The sequence below is a fragment of the Lampetra planeri genome, chromosome 4 (assembly GCF_965212315.1).
Source record: "Lampetra planeri chromosome 4, kcLamPlan1.2.h2, whole genome shotgun sequence".
NCBI classification, from domain to species: domain Eukaryota; kingdom Metazoa; phylum Chordata; class Hyperoartia; order Petromyzontiformes; family Petromyzontidae; genus Lampetra; species Lampetra planeri.
Window position 1 is genome coordinate 13,456,374 of NC_136110.1, and position 18,650 is coordinate 13,475,023.

Sequence of the window (18,650 nt, forward strand, 5' to 3'; positions counted from 1 at the left end):
TCATCAGGTATAATGAAATAGCGACATAAAATCTAACCAGAAAACTATAGACAGACATATTAGCAGACAGATATCACCAAGATACATAGCGAGAGCAACACAGGTAACAGAGAGGGGTGATCGTCTCTGTGTGGTGGCCTTAAATAGACAGAGGGGGGGGCGGAGGCAGAGAGAGGGAGGAGGGTTAGAGAAAAAATTAGCATATCAATGAGTGGTCAACAGACGTGGTGCTGCGAATGCGATGGCACGGCAAGCAAGCCTGAAAATCAGGAGAAGGACACACTAAAATTAAATAACCTAGTAAAATATCGAAATGTAATGTAATACAACACAGAGGGTCGGTCAACACACAATTAACGCATAGCCTGGTTGATTACGTATTTCAAAGATTGCTAAGTTAGAATTTAAGTGTGAACAATCTAAAGAGAGGACACAGGCAGAGAAAACAAGTCGCCAGAGAGAGAGAAAAAAGATAAGCTTAAAACTTCCCCGTAGAAGTGGTTCAATCTTAATTTTAGAACTTTCGTGACTGCAGGAATTATTATTTGTTTCTTTCGGTTAAGTCACGTCTAAAGATAAAATAATAAATTTAATTAAATAATAGAATACGACGTTTCGATTGCAACACAAGCAATCATCATCAGGTATAATGAAATAGTGACATAAAATCTAACCAGAAAACTATAGACAGACATATTAGCAGACAGATATCACCAAGATACATAGCGAGAGCAACACAGGTAACAGAGAGGGGTGATCGTCTCTGTGTGGTGGCCTTAAATAGACAGAGGGGGGGGGGCGGAGGCAGAGAGAGGGAGGAGGGTTAGAGAAAAAATTAGCATATCAATGAGTGGTCAACAGACGTGGTGCTGCGAATGCGATGGCACGGCAAGCAAGCCTGAAAATCAGGAGAAGGACACACTAAAATTAAATAACCTAGTAAAATATCGAAATGTAATGTAATACAACACAGAGGGTCGGTCAACACGCAATTAACGCATAGCCTGGTTGATTACGTATTTCAAAGATTGCTAAGTTAGAATTTAAGTGTGAACAATCTAAAGAGAGGACACAGGCAGAGAAAACAAGTCGCCAGAGAGAGAGAAAAAAGATAAGCTTAAAACTTCCCCGTAGAAGTGGTTCAATCTTAATTTTAGAACTTTCGTGACTGCAGGAATTATTATTTGTTTCTTTCGGTTAAGTCACGTCTAAAGATAAAATAATAAATTAAATTAAATAATAGAATACGACGTTTCGATTGCAACACAAGCAATCATCATCAGGTATAATGAAATAGCGACATAAAATCTAACCAGAAAACTATAGACAGACATATTAGCAGACAGATATCACCAAGATACATAGCGAGAGCAACACAGGTAACAGAGAGGGGTGATCGTCTCTGTGTGGTGGCCTTAAATAGACAGAGGGGGGGGCGGAGGCAGAGAGAGGGAGGAGGGTTAGAGAAAAAATTAGCATATCAATGAGTGGTCAACAGACGTGGTGCTGCGAATGCGATGGCACGGCAAGCAAGCCTGAAAATCAGGAGAAGGACACACTAAAATTAAATAACCTAGTAAAATATCGAAATGTAATGTAATACAACACAGAGGGTCGGTCAACACACAATTAACGCATAGCCTGGTTGATTACGTATTTCAAAGATTGCTAAGTTAGAATTTAAGTGTGAACAATCTAAAGAGAGGACACAGGCAGAGAAAACAAGTCGCCAGAGAGAGAGAAAAAAGATAAGCTTAAAACTTCCCCGTAGAAGTGGTTCAATCTTAATTTTAGAACTTTCGTGACTGCAGGAATTATTATTTGTTTCTTTCGGTTAAGTCACGTCTAAAGATAAAATAATAAATTAAATTAAATAATAGAATACGACGTTTCGATTGCAACACAAGCAATCATCATCAGGTATAATGAAATAGCGACATAAAATCTAACCAGAAAACTATAGACAGACATATTAGCAGACAGATATCACCAAGATACATAGCGAGAGCAACACAGGTAACAGAGAGGGGTGATCGAAATGTAATGTAAGTTCACACTTAAATTCTAACTTAGCAATCTTTGAAATACGTAATCAACCAGGCTATGCGTTAATTGTGTGTTGACCGACCCTCTGTGTTGTATTACATTACATTTCGATATTTTACTAGGTTATTTAATTTTAGTGTGTCCTTCTCCTGATTTTCAGGCTTGCTTGCCGTGCCATCGCATTCGCAGCACCACGTCTGTTGACCACTCATTGATATGCTAATTTTTTCTCTAACCCTCCTCCCTCTCTCTGCCTCCGCCCCCCCCTCTGTCTATTTAAGGCCACCACACAGAGACGATCACCCCTCTCTGTTACCTGTGTTGCTCTCGCTATGTATCTTGGTGATATCTGTCTGCTAATATGTCTGTCTATAGTTTTCTGGTTAGATTTTATGTCGCTATTTCATTATACCTGATGATGATTGCTTGTGTTGCAATCGAAACGTCGTATTCTATTATTTAATTTAATTTATTATTTTATCTTTAGACGTGACTTAACCGAAAGAAACAAATAATAATTCCTGCAGTCACGAAAGTTCTAAAATTAAGATTGAACCACTTCTACGGGGAAGTTTTAAGCTTATCTTTTTTCTCTCTCTCTGGCGACTTGTTTTCTCTGCCTGTGTCCTCTCTTTAGATTGTTCACACTTAAATTCTAACTTAGCAATCTTTGAAATACGTAATCAACCAGGCTATGCGTTAATTGTGTGTTGACCGACCCTCTGTGTTGTATTACATTACATTTCGATATTTTACTAGGTTATTTAATTTTAGTGTGTCCTTCTCCTGATTTTCAGGCTTGCTTGCCGTGCCATCGCATTCGCAGCACCACGTCTGTTGACCACTCATTGATATGCTAATTTTTTCTCTAACCCTCCTCCCTCTCTCTGCCTCCGCCCCCCCTCTGTCTATTTAAGGCCACCACACAGAGACGATCACCCCTCTCTGTTACCTGTGTTGCTCTCGCTATGTATCTTGGTGATATCTGTCTGCTAATATGTCTGTCTATAGTTTTCTGGTTAGATTTTATGTCGCTATTTCATTATACCTGATGATGATTGCTTGTGTTGCAATCGAAACGTCGTATTCTATTATTTAATTTAATTTATTATTTTATCTTTAGACGTGACTTAACCGAAAGAAACAAATAATAATTCCTGCAGTCACGAAAGTTCTAAAATTAAGATTGAACCACTTCTACCGGGAAGTTTTAAGCTTATCTTTTTTCTCTCTCTCTGGCGACTTGTTTTCTCTGCCTGTGTCCTCTCTTTAGATTGTTCACACTTAAATTCTAACTTAGCAATCTTTGAAATACGTAATCAACCAGGCTATGCGTTAATTGTGTGTTGACCGACCCTCTGTGTTGTATTACATTACATTTCGATATTTTACTAGGTTATTTAATTTTAGTGTGTCCTTCTCCTGATTTTCAGGCTTGCTTGCCGTGCCATCGCATTCGCAGCACCACGTCTGTTGACCACTCATTGATATGCTAATTTTTTCTCTAACCCTCCTCCCTCTCTCTGCCTCCGCCCCCCCCCTCTGTCTATTTAAGGCCACCACACAGAGACGATCACCCCTCTCTGTTACCTGTGTTGCTCTCGCTATGTATCTTGGTGATATCTGTCTGCTAATATGTCTGTCTATAGTTTTCTGGTTAGATTTTATGTCGCTATTTCATTATACCTGATGATGATTGCTTGTGTTGCAATCGAAACGTCGTATTCTATTATTTAATTTATTATTTTATCTTTAGACGTGACTTAACCGAAAGAAACAAATAATAATTCCTGCAGTCACGAAAGTTCTAAAATTAAGATTGAACCACTTCTACGGGGAAGTTTTAAGCTTATCTTTTCTCTCTCTCTCTGGCGACTTGTTTTCTCTGCCTGTGTCCTCTCTTTAGATTGTTCACACTTAAATTCTAACTTAGCAATCTTTGAAATACGTAATCAACCAGGCTATGCGTTAATTGTGTGTTGACCGACCCTCTGTGTTGTATTACATTACATTTCGATATTTTACTAGGTTATTTAATTTTAGTGTGTCCTTCTCCTGATTTTCAGGCTTGCTTGCCGTGCCATCGCATTCGCAGCACCACGTCTGTTGACCACTCATTGATATGCTAATTTTTTCTCTAACCCTCCTCCCTCTCTCTGCCTCCGCCCCCCCCTCTGTCTATTTAAGGCCACCACACAGAGACGATGACCCCTCTCTGTTACCTGTGTTGCTCTCGCTATGTATCTTGGTGATATCTGTCTGCTAATATGTCTGTCTATAGTTTTCTGGTTAGATTTTATGTCGCTATTTCATTATACCTGATGATGATTGCTTGTGTTGCAATCGAAACGTCGTATTCTATTATTTAATTTAATTTATTATTTTATCTTTAGACGTGACTTAACCGAAAGAAACAAATAATAATTCCTGCAGTCACGAAAGTTCTAAAATTAAGATTGAACCACTTCTACGGGGAAGTTTTAAGCTTATCTTTTTTCTCTCTCTTTGGCGACTTGTTTTCTCTGCCTGTGTCCTCTATTTAGATTGTTCACACTTAAATTCTAACTTAGCAATCTTTGAAATACGTAATCAACCAGGCTATGCGTTAATTGTGTGTTGACCGACCCTCTGTGTTGTATTACATTACATTTCGATATTTTACTAGGTTATTTAATTTTAGTGTGTCCTTCTCCTGATTTTCAGGCTTGCTTGCCGTGCCATCGCATTCGCAGCACCAAGTCTGTTGACCACTCATTGATATGCTAATTTTTTCTCTAACCCTCCTCCCTCTCTCTGCCTCCGCCCCCCCTTACCTGTGTTGCTCTCGCTATGTATCTTGGTGATATCTGTCTGCTAATATGTCTGTCTATAGTTCTCTGGTTAGATTTTATGTCGCTATTTCATTATACCTGATGATGATTGCTTGTGTTGCAATCGAAACGTCGTATTCTATTATTTAATTTAATTTATTATTTTATCTTTAGACGTGACTTAACCGAAAGAAACAAATAATAATTCCTGCAGTCACGAAAGTTCTAAAATTAAGATTGAACCACTTCTACGGGGAAGTTTTAAGCTTATCTTTTTTCTCTCTCTCTGGCGACTTGTTTTCTCTGCCTGTGTCCTCTCTTTAGATTGTTCACACTTAAATTCTAACTTAGCAATCTTTGAAATACGTAATCAACCAGGCTATGCGTTAATTGTGTGTTGACCGACCCTCTGTGTTGTATTACATTACATTTCGATATTTTACTAGGTTATTTAATTTTAGTGTGTCCTTCTCCTGATTTTCAGGCTTGCTTGCCGTGCCATCGCATTCGCAGCACCACGTCTGTTGACCACTCATTGATATGCTAATTTTTTCTCTAACCCTCCTCCCTCTCTCTGCCTCCGCCCCCCCCCTCTGTCTATTTAAGGCCACCACACAGAGACGATCACCCCTCTCTGTTACCTGTGTTGCTCTCGCTATGTATCTTGGTGATATCTGTCTGCTAATATGTCTGTCTATAGTTTTCTGGTTAGATTTTATGTCGCTATTTCATTATACCTGATGATGATTGCTTGTGTTGCAATCGAAACGTCGTATTCTATTATTTAATTTAATTTATTATTTTATCTTTAGACGTGACTTAACCGAAAGAAACAAATAATAATCCTGATTAAACACAAGATCCAGGTCCGATTCAACACAGTACATAAAATCCGTGATCTGGTCCCGTCTGTAAAAGACGTGGTTCCAGACATACAGTACCCTGGCGTCTACAAACTAAGTTGCCTCTGTGGTAGCAGCTACATTGGAGAAACCAAACGACATGTCTCGTACCGCATCCATGAACATAAAGCAGACCTGAAACACGGTAAGACAAACACCTCAGCCGTGGCAGATCACTGTTACAATTCAGTGGGCTCACATGACATTGACTTCTCCAAGACAGAGATTCGTTCATGAGGCGATCCACATATACAAACACAGAGACAATTTCAACCGAGAAGATGGATTCTGGCTCAGCAATCATTGGAAGGACGTAATAAACCATCTTGGATCTTAACTGATTGTTGTTCACGTTTACGGTGACTTTCAGACCGCAGTCCACTCACTGGCATTGACTGTGTATCTTGTGTTCTCCACAGGGAATGCATTATTTGCTCCGCTGTGGGTCTCCTGCCACCGCTCTCCCATGTTTAGTTGCTTCTACATACTATTAACATTCCCTCCCTTTGTTAATGCTACCCCCTCCCTTTGATGCTGCTAATCCTGCATAATGCATGGGCATAATATGACTTTGAAACCCCCTCGCCCACCTCCTACGCATTTTCCATAAATATGCTAAATTCATCTTGATATGCAAATTCGTTTGTCAAGGCGCTCTTATTCCACCTCCAACCCAGCTTATATATACGCTCCAAGCTTGGCAGTGTTTCATTCTTCACCTGAAGACGGCTGCTTGCGTTGTAGCCGAAACGTCGTGAGAATGATTTTATTATGTTTCATTATTTATTATTTTATTACTTCCCTTCTACGTGACTTTACCGAAAGAACCAAGAAGGTGATTGTGTTGGTTATCCACAAGGAAGGCAGCTCACAATGCAATGGGCTAATTAATGAAGGGACAGTGTAAATGGGCGGCTACACGCCTTCATTCACCACTGCTGCATTGTGCTGGATTATTGGCAAAAGCGCCGAGCGTTGGTGTTTGCGAGGTGTCTGGATATCTCACATGCTGTAAGTCCTTGCAGGGAGAGCCAGTTTTGCAGACGACGTCACCAAGTAGCTTTTGCTGTGATTATGGATGGGGTTGATCTCATATCTTGAAAGCAACTGAAGGAAATTTTACATGGAGAGGTGGCTGATTGAATTCGGGTTCAGAGCACAGAGCCAGCGCTGCTAACATTCTGAGTTCAAATCCAGGCAGACACCCCCGATTAACTACGGTCTCAAGCACAGCCAGCTGATCGTCTCACCCTGTTCACCTGACCACGTAAAAAAAAATCCCATAGCAATCAAAAACAAAACTCAATTTGGCAAACTTCCAGGCATGAGACAAACAATATTGATTCGATTGCCAAATGACAAACATTTCTCCAGCAGGGCATATGGGGTAGTGTAGCGCCCCTCGTGTGGATAACAGGACCCTTGAAGTGAGCTGTGAAATTCCCTTCCGCGGACCATTCTAAGGTCGCGTGATGCACTGCTTCACGAGAGTTTCGATTGATAATTAGAAACGCGTCTCATGACATCGATAGCACAACTGGAATAACACTGGGATAACGACAACAGTCTGGTAAAGCAGAAGGATAAAAGTAATAAACGAGAATAATTAACTTCGCGTTATACTCACCGCCAACGAGAACATGCACGGGTTAGCTCCATACTCAGTACCAAACACACTCCTGTTGCATTGCCTTAACATGCGTTACATTTACTCAAATGGAATAAAGCATGAACACCTTTGATCTATTAAGTACAATACCATATGAGAACGATGCAATGGTATTTGGATTCAGTGTCAAACAAAGGAGATATATTTTGTTTGTGCTACAAGGACAAATACTTTTTTTGGGGAGTGGGGTGATGGACAACCATAAGACAGCGAGAAAACCACATTGCAGCTTGGATTCGTGAAGTGTTTAAATGCGAGTGCGTCTCAAGACACCGTGCACAGACGGGATACACATGCACATTATGGCATCATGAGGAAGAATATAGATTTGCTTTGAGGTAAAGGAGGAGGTTAGAAACAGGAGGAAGTGAGGGGAAGAAGATAATGCAAATTGCAAATGAAGACACTGGATCTAGGGAGAGGAGAAGATGAAGGCGAGGCACACATCTAAGGCTTCTCGATGACAGTTATGACTGTCAGGGTATCCTTTCTCATGCCGTCGGAGCAAAAATAATCACGTGCTGCAAAAATGGACAATGAGAGATGTAAAATGATCATCACCTTCTACACTCTACACACTACAGGCCAGAGTGTGGAATTCAAAAACAGGCATATAAACAATACGAGTGTCCAAGTGTTCCCTTCACAGCAACACATTCGTTTGGCATCAATAAAACAAAAACCCATCCGCGCGCAAGAATTTCAGTAATCGGCACAACTGCACATCAACGCACATCACCGCGTTGTAATATCCTCCGTCTTCATTGAACACAACCGATGTGCAAAATTCGCAAACACTTTGAGAGCACGTACGAAATATCACGAGGGGTGTAGATTTTGAACTCGCGATGTATACTGAGTGATTATTTGCTGGCAGGGATATATTAAATATGAATGCGATGATAGGGCGCATGGCCAAAGAGGCACAATGGGAACCACCCCCAGGTGATGTTCGAAATGATTTTAATGAGGAAACGGCTGTGACAGGTATAGGGAGTCGTGTTTAGTTCTCGACGCGTGGCGTTTTAGCGCGCAGCAAAAGAAAGCCGTGGCTTAAGCGGCAGGAGCGAGCCACTGATCGGCTCACCCACCACAGCCGCCCAGTTGCGAGCCTCGTTTTTATAACGCGCGGAAAATCAGAATGATCAAAAGACAAAATGAGTTACGGTAGTGGGTGTCACATGGAAGTTGTAGGCATTATACACTAGGACTGTATAATAATTGTTTCCATGTTTTGTTTACGTGAAAAACCTCACGAATTGGTGGCGGGTTTAACGATACATTTATATTTACGTGATCTAACCCAAAAACCTCTATTATGGATAATATTGGATGCGAAAGCCTACTTGAAGTGGTGAAGTGTGCATTTAGTAATGTAAGGCCGCAGTAATGTATGTGAATGGAGATGTGAATCATTACTCTTAGTAGTGTGGCAGGGTTGCACACACTTTGATTTAACAATCCTATCTGAAATGTATAAGAATTGATTAATATTATGTACTCTGAGTGCAGTAATGAAATTGGCTTAAGTGCTCGATAAAATATGAACGTGAGGAAGATTTAAGTGACGAGTATCAATGCATTCTCCACGATAAGTGAAACGCGCTTGCGATACGCATACAGTTTTAAGCGTCAACGCTAAGCCTGCGCAGCATGAAAGGGGAGTCTAGGCAGGGCCGAAATCCATGCCCGACTGCGGCAACTCCGTTAACAACAAAGTGCGCTGCTGTCCGCCAAGGTTGGCGGTGTGTGTGCGTGTGGGCGTACGGAGCACACGTTGCGCTGCCCACGTTGTGAGCTGCAACCCTCACAGGCGCCAGCGACTCTGTCGCGCTGGAGAACACGTGACACAAACACGTGTGTCGTGATATGGCTCGGAAAGGAGCAACCTCGTGGAGCTGCCGAATAAGCTCATAAGAGCACTGGGATGTTTGTGCGAACACATCTGAAGAATAATTGTTCCGCTGAGAAGTCGCGGAGAGTTTATTCGGTTCGCTCTGCAGTTTCATGCGCTCGCTTTGAAAATGTGCACATGGATGGATATTTCCCTACAGGTCAGAAGCACGTCAGTAGGCTAGCAGCTCGGAATGCTGGGCTCTGTTGGATTTGACAATAACCTTTAGTCAAGGACAGTAGGGTAGTGAGGCAATTGGTGGCTCTTCTACAAATTAGAGTCAGGTTATGACATTAGCAAATGATTGCATTAAGACAGGGTTTTACGGGAGCAAAGAAACTCATACATCAAGCGTTGACCAATTTTTATTGGCTAGGAGTGAATGAGGAAGGTCCAGACATACTGTCAATCATGTGATTCATGTCAAGAGATGGTTGCAAAGAGGAAAGTGGCAAAAGGCCCATGGGGGAGCGCCCATAAATGACCCATCATTCCGGTATGTAGCAATAAACACTGTGAGACCTTTTACCAATGACCATTCAAAAACGCCGCTATATTACGACAGTGACAGACTATGCCGCATGGTATCCCAAGGCAGTGGCTCTCTTGACTATAGAAACAGTGCACGTCACCGAAGCACTTGTGGGAAATTTGCTCAGCTTGGTGGACGTCAGGAGATATTGTCTCGAATTTTCATCTCAGCGGACAGGTAAGGTCAGCTGTTTGATATCCAAACAGCAAATACATACATCTTATCACCCAAATGTAATAGATTATTCAAGGTTTAATGAGCATCAGCCGTTGCCTATCTCCAGCTGCATGCAGACTCCCGACTAAGTCACCACCCTACACGGTCCTGTGATGCCAAATTTTATCTTGCCCCAGCACTTGAAGTTATCTCAAAATCCCATCTTTGTGGTGGCCACACTTTCAGGCATGTTCTCTCCTTACAGAGGAAAAATGTGTGTACGTTCAATCTTAATTTTAGAACTTTCGTGACTGCAGGAATTATTATTTGTTTCTTTCGGTTAAGTCACGTCTAAAGATAAAATAATAAATTAAATTAAATAATAGAATACGACGTTTCGATTGCAACACAAGCAATCATCATCAGGTATAATGAAATAGCGACATAAAATCTAACCAGAAAACTATAGACAGACATATTAGCAGACAGATATCACCAAGATACATAGCGAGAGCAACACAGGTAACAGAGAGGGGTGATCGTCTCTGTGTGGTGGCCTTAAATAGACAGAGGGGGGGGCGGAGGCAGAGAGAGGGAGGAGGGTTAGAGAAAAAATTAGCATATCAATGAGTGGTCAAGAGACGTGGTGCTGCGAATGCGATGGCACGGCAAGCAAGCCTGAAAATCAGGAGGACACACTAAAATTAAATAACCTAGTAAAATATCGAAATGTAATGTAATACAACACAGAGGGTCGGTCAACACACAATTAACGCATAGCCTGGTTGATTACGTATTTCAAAGATTGCTAAGTTAGAATTTAAGTGTGAACAATCTAAAGAGAGGACACAGGCAGAGAAAACAAGTCGCCAGAGAGAGAGAAAAAAGATAAGCTTAAAACTTCCCCGTAGAAGTGGTTCAATCTTAATTTTAGAACTTTCGTGACTGCAGGAATTATTATTTGTTTCTTTCGGTTAAGTCACGTCTAAAGATAAAATAATAAATTAAATTAAATAATAGAATACGACGTTTCGATTGCAACACAAGCAATCATCATCAGGTATAATGAAATAGCGACATAAAATCTAACCAGAAAACTATAGACAGACATATTAGCAGACAGATATCACCAAGATACATAGCGAGAGCAACACAGGTAACAGAGAGGGGTGATCGTCTCTGTGTGGTGGCCTTAAATAGACAGAGGGGGGGGGGGCGGAGGCAGAGAGAGGGAGGAGGGTTAGAGAAAAAATTAGCATATCAATGAGTGGTCAAGAGACGTGGTGCTGCGAATGCGATGGCACGGCAAGCAAGCCTGAAAATCAGGAGAAGGACACACTAAAATTAAATAACCTAGTAAAATATCGAAATGTAATGTAATACAACACAGAGGGTCGGTCAACACACAATTAACGCATAGCCTGGTTGATTACGTATTTCAAAGATTGCTAAGTTAGAATTTAAGTGTGAACAATCTAAAGAGAGGACACAGGCAGAGAAAACAAGTCGCCAGAGAGAGAGAAAAAAGATAAGCTTAAAACTTCCCCGTAGAAGTGGTTCAATCTTAATTTTAGAACTTTCGTGACTGCAGGAATTATTATTTGTTTCTTTCGGTTAAGTCACGTCTAAAGATAAAATAATAAATTAAATTAAATAATAGAATACGACGTTTCGATTGCAACACAAGCAATCATCATCAGGTATAATGAAATAGCGACATAAAATCTAACCAGAAAACTATAGACAGACATATTAGCAGACAGATATCACCAAGATACATAGCGAGAGCAACACAGGTAACAGAGAGGGGTGATCGTCTCTGTGTGGTGGCCTTAAATAGACAGAGGGGGGGGGCGGAGGCAGAGAGAGGGAGGAGGGTTAGAGAAAAAATTAGCATATCAATGAGTGGTCAAGAGACGTGGTGCTGCGAATGCGATGGCACGGCAAGCAAGCCTGAAAATCAGGAGAAGGACACACTAAAATTAAATAACCTAGTAAAATATCGAAATGTAATGTAATACAACACAGAGGGTCGGTCAACACACAATTAACGCATAGCCTGGTTGATTACGTATTTCAAAGATTGCTAAGTTAGAATTTAAGTGTGAACAATCTAAAGAGAGGACACAGGCAGAGAAAACAAGTCGCCAGAGAGAGAGAAAAAAGATAAGCTTAAAACTTCCCCGTAGAAGTGGTTCAATCTTAATTTTAGAACTTTCGTGACTGCAGGAATTATTATTTGTTTCTTTCGGTTAAGTCACGTCTAAAGATAAAATAATAAATTAAATTAAATAATAGAATACGACGTTTCGATTGCAACACAAGCAATCATCATCAGGTATAATGAAATAGCGACATAAAATCTAACCAGAAAACTATAGACAGACATATTAGCAGACAGATATCACCAAGATACATAGCGAGAGCAACACAGGTAACAGAGAGGGGTGATCGTCTCTGTGTGGTGGCCTTAAATAGACAGAGGGGGGGGCGGAGGCAGAGAGAGGGAGGAGGGTTAGAGAAAAAATTAGCATATCAATGAGTGGTCAAGAGACGTGGTGCTGCGAATGCGATGGCACGGCAAGCAAGCCTGAAAATCAGGAGAAGGACACACTAAAATTAAATAACCTAGTAAAATATCGAAATGTAATGTAATACAACACAGAGGGTCGGTCAACACACAATTAACGCATAGCCTGGTTGATTACGTATTTCAAAGATTGCTAAGTTAGAATTTAAGTGTGAACAATCTAAAGAGAGGACACAGGCAGAGAAAACAAGTCGCCAGAGAGAGAGAAAAAAGATAAGCTTAAAACTTCCCCGTAGAAGTGGTTCAATCTTAATTTTAGAACTTTCGTGACTGCAGGAATTATTATTTGTTTCTTTCGGTTAAGTCACGTCTAAAGATAAAATAATAAATTAAATTAAATAATAGAATACGACGTTTCGATTGCAACACAAGCAATCATCATCAGGTATAATGAAATAGCGACATAAAATCTAACCAGAAAACTATAGACAGACATATTAGCAGACAGATATCACCAAGATACATAGCGAGAGCAACACAGGTAACAGAGAGGGGTGATCGTCTCTGTGTGGTGGCCTTAAATAGACAGAGGGGGGGGCGGAGGCAGAGAGAGGGAGGAGGGTTAGAGAAAAAATTAGCATATCAATGAGTGGTCAAGAGACGTGGTGCTGCGAATGCGATGGCACGGCAAGCAAGCCTGAAAATCAGGAGAAGGACACACTAAAATTAAATAACCTAGTAAAATATCGAAATGTAATGTAATACAACACAGAGGGTCGGTCAACACACAATTAACGCATAGCCTGGTTGATTACGTATTTCAAAGATTGCTAAGTTAGAATTTAAGTGTGAACAATCTAAAGAGAGGACACAGGCAGAGAAAACAAGTCGCCAGAGAGAGAGAAAAAAGATAAGCTTAAAACTTCCCCGTAGAAGTGGTTCAATCTTAATTTTAGAACTTTCGTGACTGCAGGAATTATTATTTGTTTCTTTCGGTTAAGTCACGTCTAAAGATAAAATAATAAATTAAATTAAATAATAGAATACGACGTTTCGATTGCAACACAAGCAATCATCATCAGGTATAATGAAATAGCGACATAAAATCTAACCAGAAAACTATAGACAGACATATTAGCAGACAGATATCACCAAGATACATAGCGAGAGCTATGTATCTTGGTGATATCTGATATGCTAATCTTATCTTTTTTCTCTCTCTCTGGCGACTTGTTTTCTCTGCCTGTGTCCTCTCTTTAGATTGTTCACACTTAAATTCTAACTTAGCAATCTTTGAAATACGTAATCAACCAGGCTATGCGTTAATTGTGTGTTGACCGACCCTCTGTGTTGTATTACATTACATTTCGATATTATACTAGGTTATTTAATTTTAGTGTGTCCTTCTCCTGATTTTCAGGCTTGCTTGCCGTGCCATCGCATTCGCAGCACCACGTCTCTTGACCACTCATTGATATGCTAATTTTTTCTCTAACCCTCCTGCCTCTCTCTGCCTCCGCCCCCCCCCCCTCTGTCTATTTAAGGCCACCACACAGAGACGATCACCCCTCTCTGTTACCTGTGTTGCTCTCGCTATGTATCTTGGTGATATCTGTCTGCTAATATGTCTGTCTATAGTTTTCTGGTTAGATTTTATGTCGCTATTTCATTATACCTGATGATGATTGCTTGTGTTGCAATCGAAACGTCGTATTCTATTATTTAATTTAATTTATTATTTTATCTTTAGACGTGACTTAACCGAAAGAAACAAATAATAATTCCTGCAGTCACGAAAGTTCTAAAATTAAGATTGAACCACTTCTACGGGGAAGTTTTAAGCTTATCTTTTTTCTCTCTCTCTGGCGACTTGTTTTCTCTGCCTGTGTCCTCTCTTTAGATTGTTCACACTTAAATTCTAACTTAGCAATCTTTGAAATACGTAATCAACCAGGCTATGCGTTAATTGTGTGTTGACCGACCCTCTGTGTTGTATTACATTACATTTCGATATTTTACTAGGTTATTTAATTTTAGTGTGTCCTTCTCCTGATTTTCAGGCTTGCTTGCCGTGCCATCGCATTCGCAGCACCACGTCTCTTGACCACTCATTGATATGCTAATTTTTTCTCTAACCCTCCTCCCTCTCTCTGCCTCCGCCCCCCCCTCTGTCTATTTAAGGCCACCACACAGAGACGATCACCCCTCTCTGTTACCTGTGTTGCTCTCGCTATGTATCTTGGTGATATCTGTCTGCTAATATGTCTGTCTATAGTTTTCTGGTTAGATTTTATGTCGCTATTTCATTATACCTGATGATGATTGCTTGTGTTGCAATCGAAACGTCGTATTCTATTATTTAATTTAATTTATTATTTTATCTTTAGACGTGACTTAACCGAAAGAAACAAATAATAATTCCTGCAGTCACGAAAGTTCTAAAATTAAGATTGAACCACTTCTACGGGGAAGTTTTAAGCTTATCTTTTTTCTCTCTCTCTGGCGACTTGTTTTCTCTGCCTGTGTCCTCTCTTTAGATTGTTCACACTTAAATTCTAACTTAGCAATCTTTGAAATACGTAATCAACCAGGCTATGCGTTAATTGTGTGTTGACCGACCCTCTGTGTTGTATTATATTACATTTCGATATTTTACTAGGTTATTTAATTTTAGTGTGTCCTTCTCCTGATTTTCAGGCTTGCTTGCCGTGCCATCGCATTCGCAGCACCACGTCTCTTGACCACTCATTGATATGCTAATTTTTTCTCTAACCCTCCTCCCTCTCTCTGCCTCCGCCCCCCCCTCTGTCTATTTAAGGCCACCACACAGAGACGATCACCCCTCTCTGTTACCTGTGTTGCTCTCGCTATGTATCTTGGTGATATCTGTCTGCTAATATGTCTGTCTATAGTTTTCTGGTTAGATTTTATGTCGCTATTTCATTATACCTGATGATGATTGCTTGTGTTGCAATCGAAACGTCGTATTCTATTATTTAATTTAATTTATTATTTTATCTTTAGACGTGACTTAACCGAAAGAAACAAATAATAATTCCTGCAGTCACGAAAGTTCTAAAATTAAGATTGAACCACTTCTACGGGGAAGTTTTAAGCTTATCTTTTTTCTCTCTCTCTGGCGACTTGTTTTCTCTGCCTGTGTCCTCTCTTTAGATTGTTCACACTTAAATTCTAACTTAGCAATCTTTGAAATACGTAATCAACCAGGCTATGCGTTAATTGTGTGTTGACCGACCCTCTGTGTTGTATTACATTACATTTCGATATTTTACTAGGTTATTTAATTTTAGTGTGTCCTTCTCCTGATTTTCAGGCTTGCTTGCCGTGCCATCGCATTCGCAGCACCACGTCTCTTGACCACTCATTGATATGCTAATTTGTTCTCTAACCCTCCTCCCTCTCTCTGCCTCCGCCCCCCCCTCTGTCTATTTAAGGCCACCACACAGAGACGATCACCCCTCTCTGTTACCTGTGTTGCTCTCGCTATGTATCTTGGTGATATCTGTCTGCTAATATGTCTGTCTATAGTTTTCTGGTTAGATTTTATGTCGCTATTTCATTATACCTGATGATGATTGCTTGTGTTGCAATCGAAACGTCGTATTCTATTATTTAATTTAATTTATTATTTTATCTTTAGACGTGACTTAACCGAAAGAAACAAATAATAATGTGTGTACGTTCTCGTATGAATATAGATATGCATGTGTTAATGTGTGTCTATGTGTGTTAGAGGAGCGGCCGTTTAGTGGTTATCGTGCTGCACCACGAACCTGGCAACCCGAGTTCGATTCCTGCTCTCAGCCAACCCTCGTTTATAATTATCTGACCCGGATCTGGGCTTCCCAGAGGTCGACACAGCCTCAAATGAGAACCTGTTGCAATGGGTAAACACTGCCTTTAGGGAAACAAAGGCGGCCGGGCGTGGTGCTGGCCACCCACCTCCTCGTGTGCTGTTCTGACCTTCAGAGGTGCTCGCTAACAGCATTTGTTCCAACAGTCTACACGGGGGGTCTTTGTCTTTTTGTCTGTGTATGTGTAAATGTGGGGAGCGGTAGTGTAGTGGTTAGTGCACTGTACTATGAACCCGGTGACCTGAGTTCGATTCCCACTCATGGCCAACACCAGTGACGATTATCTGAACCAATCCTGAGGCTCCCTAGATCGACTTAGCATTAAATGAGGACCAAGTGTGATATTTAAACATCAGCACTGGGGAGACAAAGATGGCTGGCCATGGTGCTGACCACCCAACCCCTCGTGTGCTGTCTCGGCATTCATCCGTGCTCACTAACAGCACTTGCCCCAAAAGTCTATTGAAGCTATCTGGGACATTTTTATTTTTTCGAGTGTGTATGAATTTGGCAGTGCAGTGGGCCGAGCACAGCTCTTTGAACCCCGTGAATTAATATTCGTAACCGGCTAAGGTGGCTGTTTGTGAAAGTGTGGCCTAAATTGTAAATTAGACCATTGGCTTAAAGAGTTCAGAAAAACATGTGTGGCCAGAAAATGTGTGATGACCACAATTTCTTAACTCCCTGAGTTGGTGGTCTCAATGACAAAATAGGTTACACATTCAGTTTTGTTGAGCTGGTGGTCTGGCTAAGCCCAATAGGTATAATGGTAGGTTTTTACCCTTTTAACTGGTACAAAACTGACACCTTTATTCAAGGCATCATGTTTGCAATGACCACAACACAAGTAGTCAATAAAGCAAACAAAAAGAAGCAACTCTGATAAGGATAATAATAAAGGTGTCAGTTTTGTACCAGTTAAAAGGGTAAAAACCTACCATTATATTTTGCCACTGGTAAAAGAGATCTCATAGTGTAAATGTTTAGCCCAATAGGTGTTGTAAAAGCAATGCTGTGCACCTTTGCGTGTTGTTAAATATATGTTTGCCGTACTGCACGCATACACGAGTTAAGGTATAACATAAGCATATTAAAGGAAATGTAATGAAGCACCTGAGTGACTTTGTAGATGGACAGGGCCTGGGCCATGGATTCGCCGTGAGACAGGATGAGCTCCAGCGTGCCATCTCCATCAAAATCCGTCGCCACTCCACCTGGCCCACAGCAAAATAACCGTTATATTAGCACTATCATCATCACTGTTAACATCAGCAACAACAGTGGTAAATTTTACAAAAAAATGAATTACCATTTGCACGCATTTATTTACTGATAAATGAAAGTCCATTAATATTGATATGAGCGCTCAGCAGCGTGGCGTTGTAGTTAATCTCACGGCAATGTGTTCCGTGATCTCGTTAGAGTAGATTCCATCTCCCATTTAATGACTCCCTCAAAGATGTTTTAACAAGAGAGGCAAACATCTTTGGCTGTACCAGTACCTGCCAAAAACACGCATGTTCAAGTACTGGGGGTGGGGGGGAAGTTTTCTTCTCACATAAGTATTTAATAACACGAGCGCGGTTTCATGGGTTGTGCTGCGTGTTAAGCATTTCTTCTCTCAAGCTCTTCACCACGCACCACTACAGACCTCTTCATCTACTTCAACTCCTGCAAGCTGCCTGGCGCTCACCACAGTGCTGGATGTATGCGCTCGGAGAGCAAAGTCTCACAAGGGAGGGAACATCGTGGGAGTGTTTGGCGGTACCAAGCTTGTGATCATCTGCAAAGACCGATCTTGCTGTGGCCCGGCATTGAAACTAAACTTTGATTTTGTTTGACCAGGTAAGGCCCACTGCAGAAGTGACCTGGCTATCACAAATGATAGTTCAACGAAGTGGCTTATCATATTTACATTTTTCGCAGCCAAATGCTCTAAAGTTTAAACGCACGTTTCTAAATGTGAAGGGAAAAACCGGAGGACACAGATAAACAATCCATGTGACCACAGGTAGAACAAGCAAACTCCCAATATGCAGGTGTCAGTTAGGATCAAACCCACGACCTCCTGTATAGCAGGCGAGGTAGTTAACATCTCGCCACCATGGCGCCCCATGCGGAGCTCCACCTTACTACCCTGATGTCCCCAAGCTCTGCATTGGCTGCAGTTGTCACCAGGAGGGGGGTTAACTGCGATATTGGGATCTTCGCAGATTCTCCAGTAAGCGAGCCATAT

The 18,650-nt window shown here is 41.0% G+C and overlaps 1 protein-coding gene across 1 annotated transcript in view; it reads right to left on the bottom strand.

Moving 5' to 3' along the window:
* The window catches only part of CRTAC1 (cartilage acidic protein 1), a 634,231-nt gene that overhangs the window by 129,686 nt on the left and 485,895 nt on the right, over positions 1-18,650 (bottom strand). Inside the window, exon 10 of the mRNA XM_078593311.1 lies at positions 17,528-17,628. Within this exon, the coding sequence (XP_078449437.1) occupies positions 17,528-17,628 (101 nt within the window). The remainder of the gene's footprint in view (positions 1-17,527; positions 17,629-18,650) is intronic.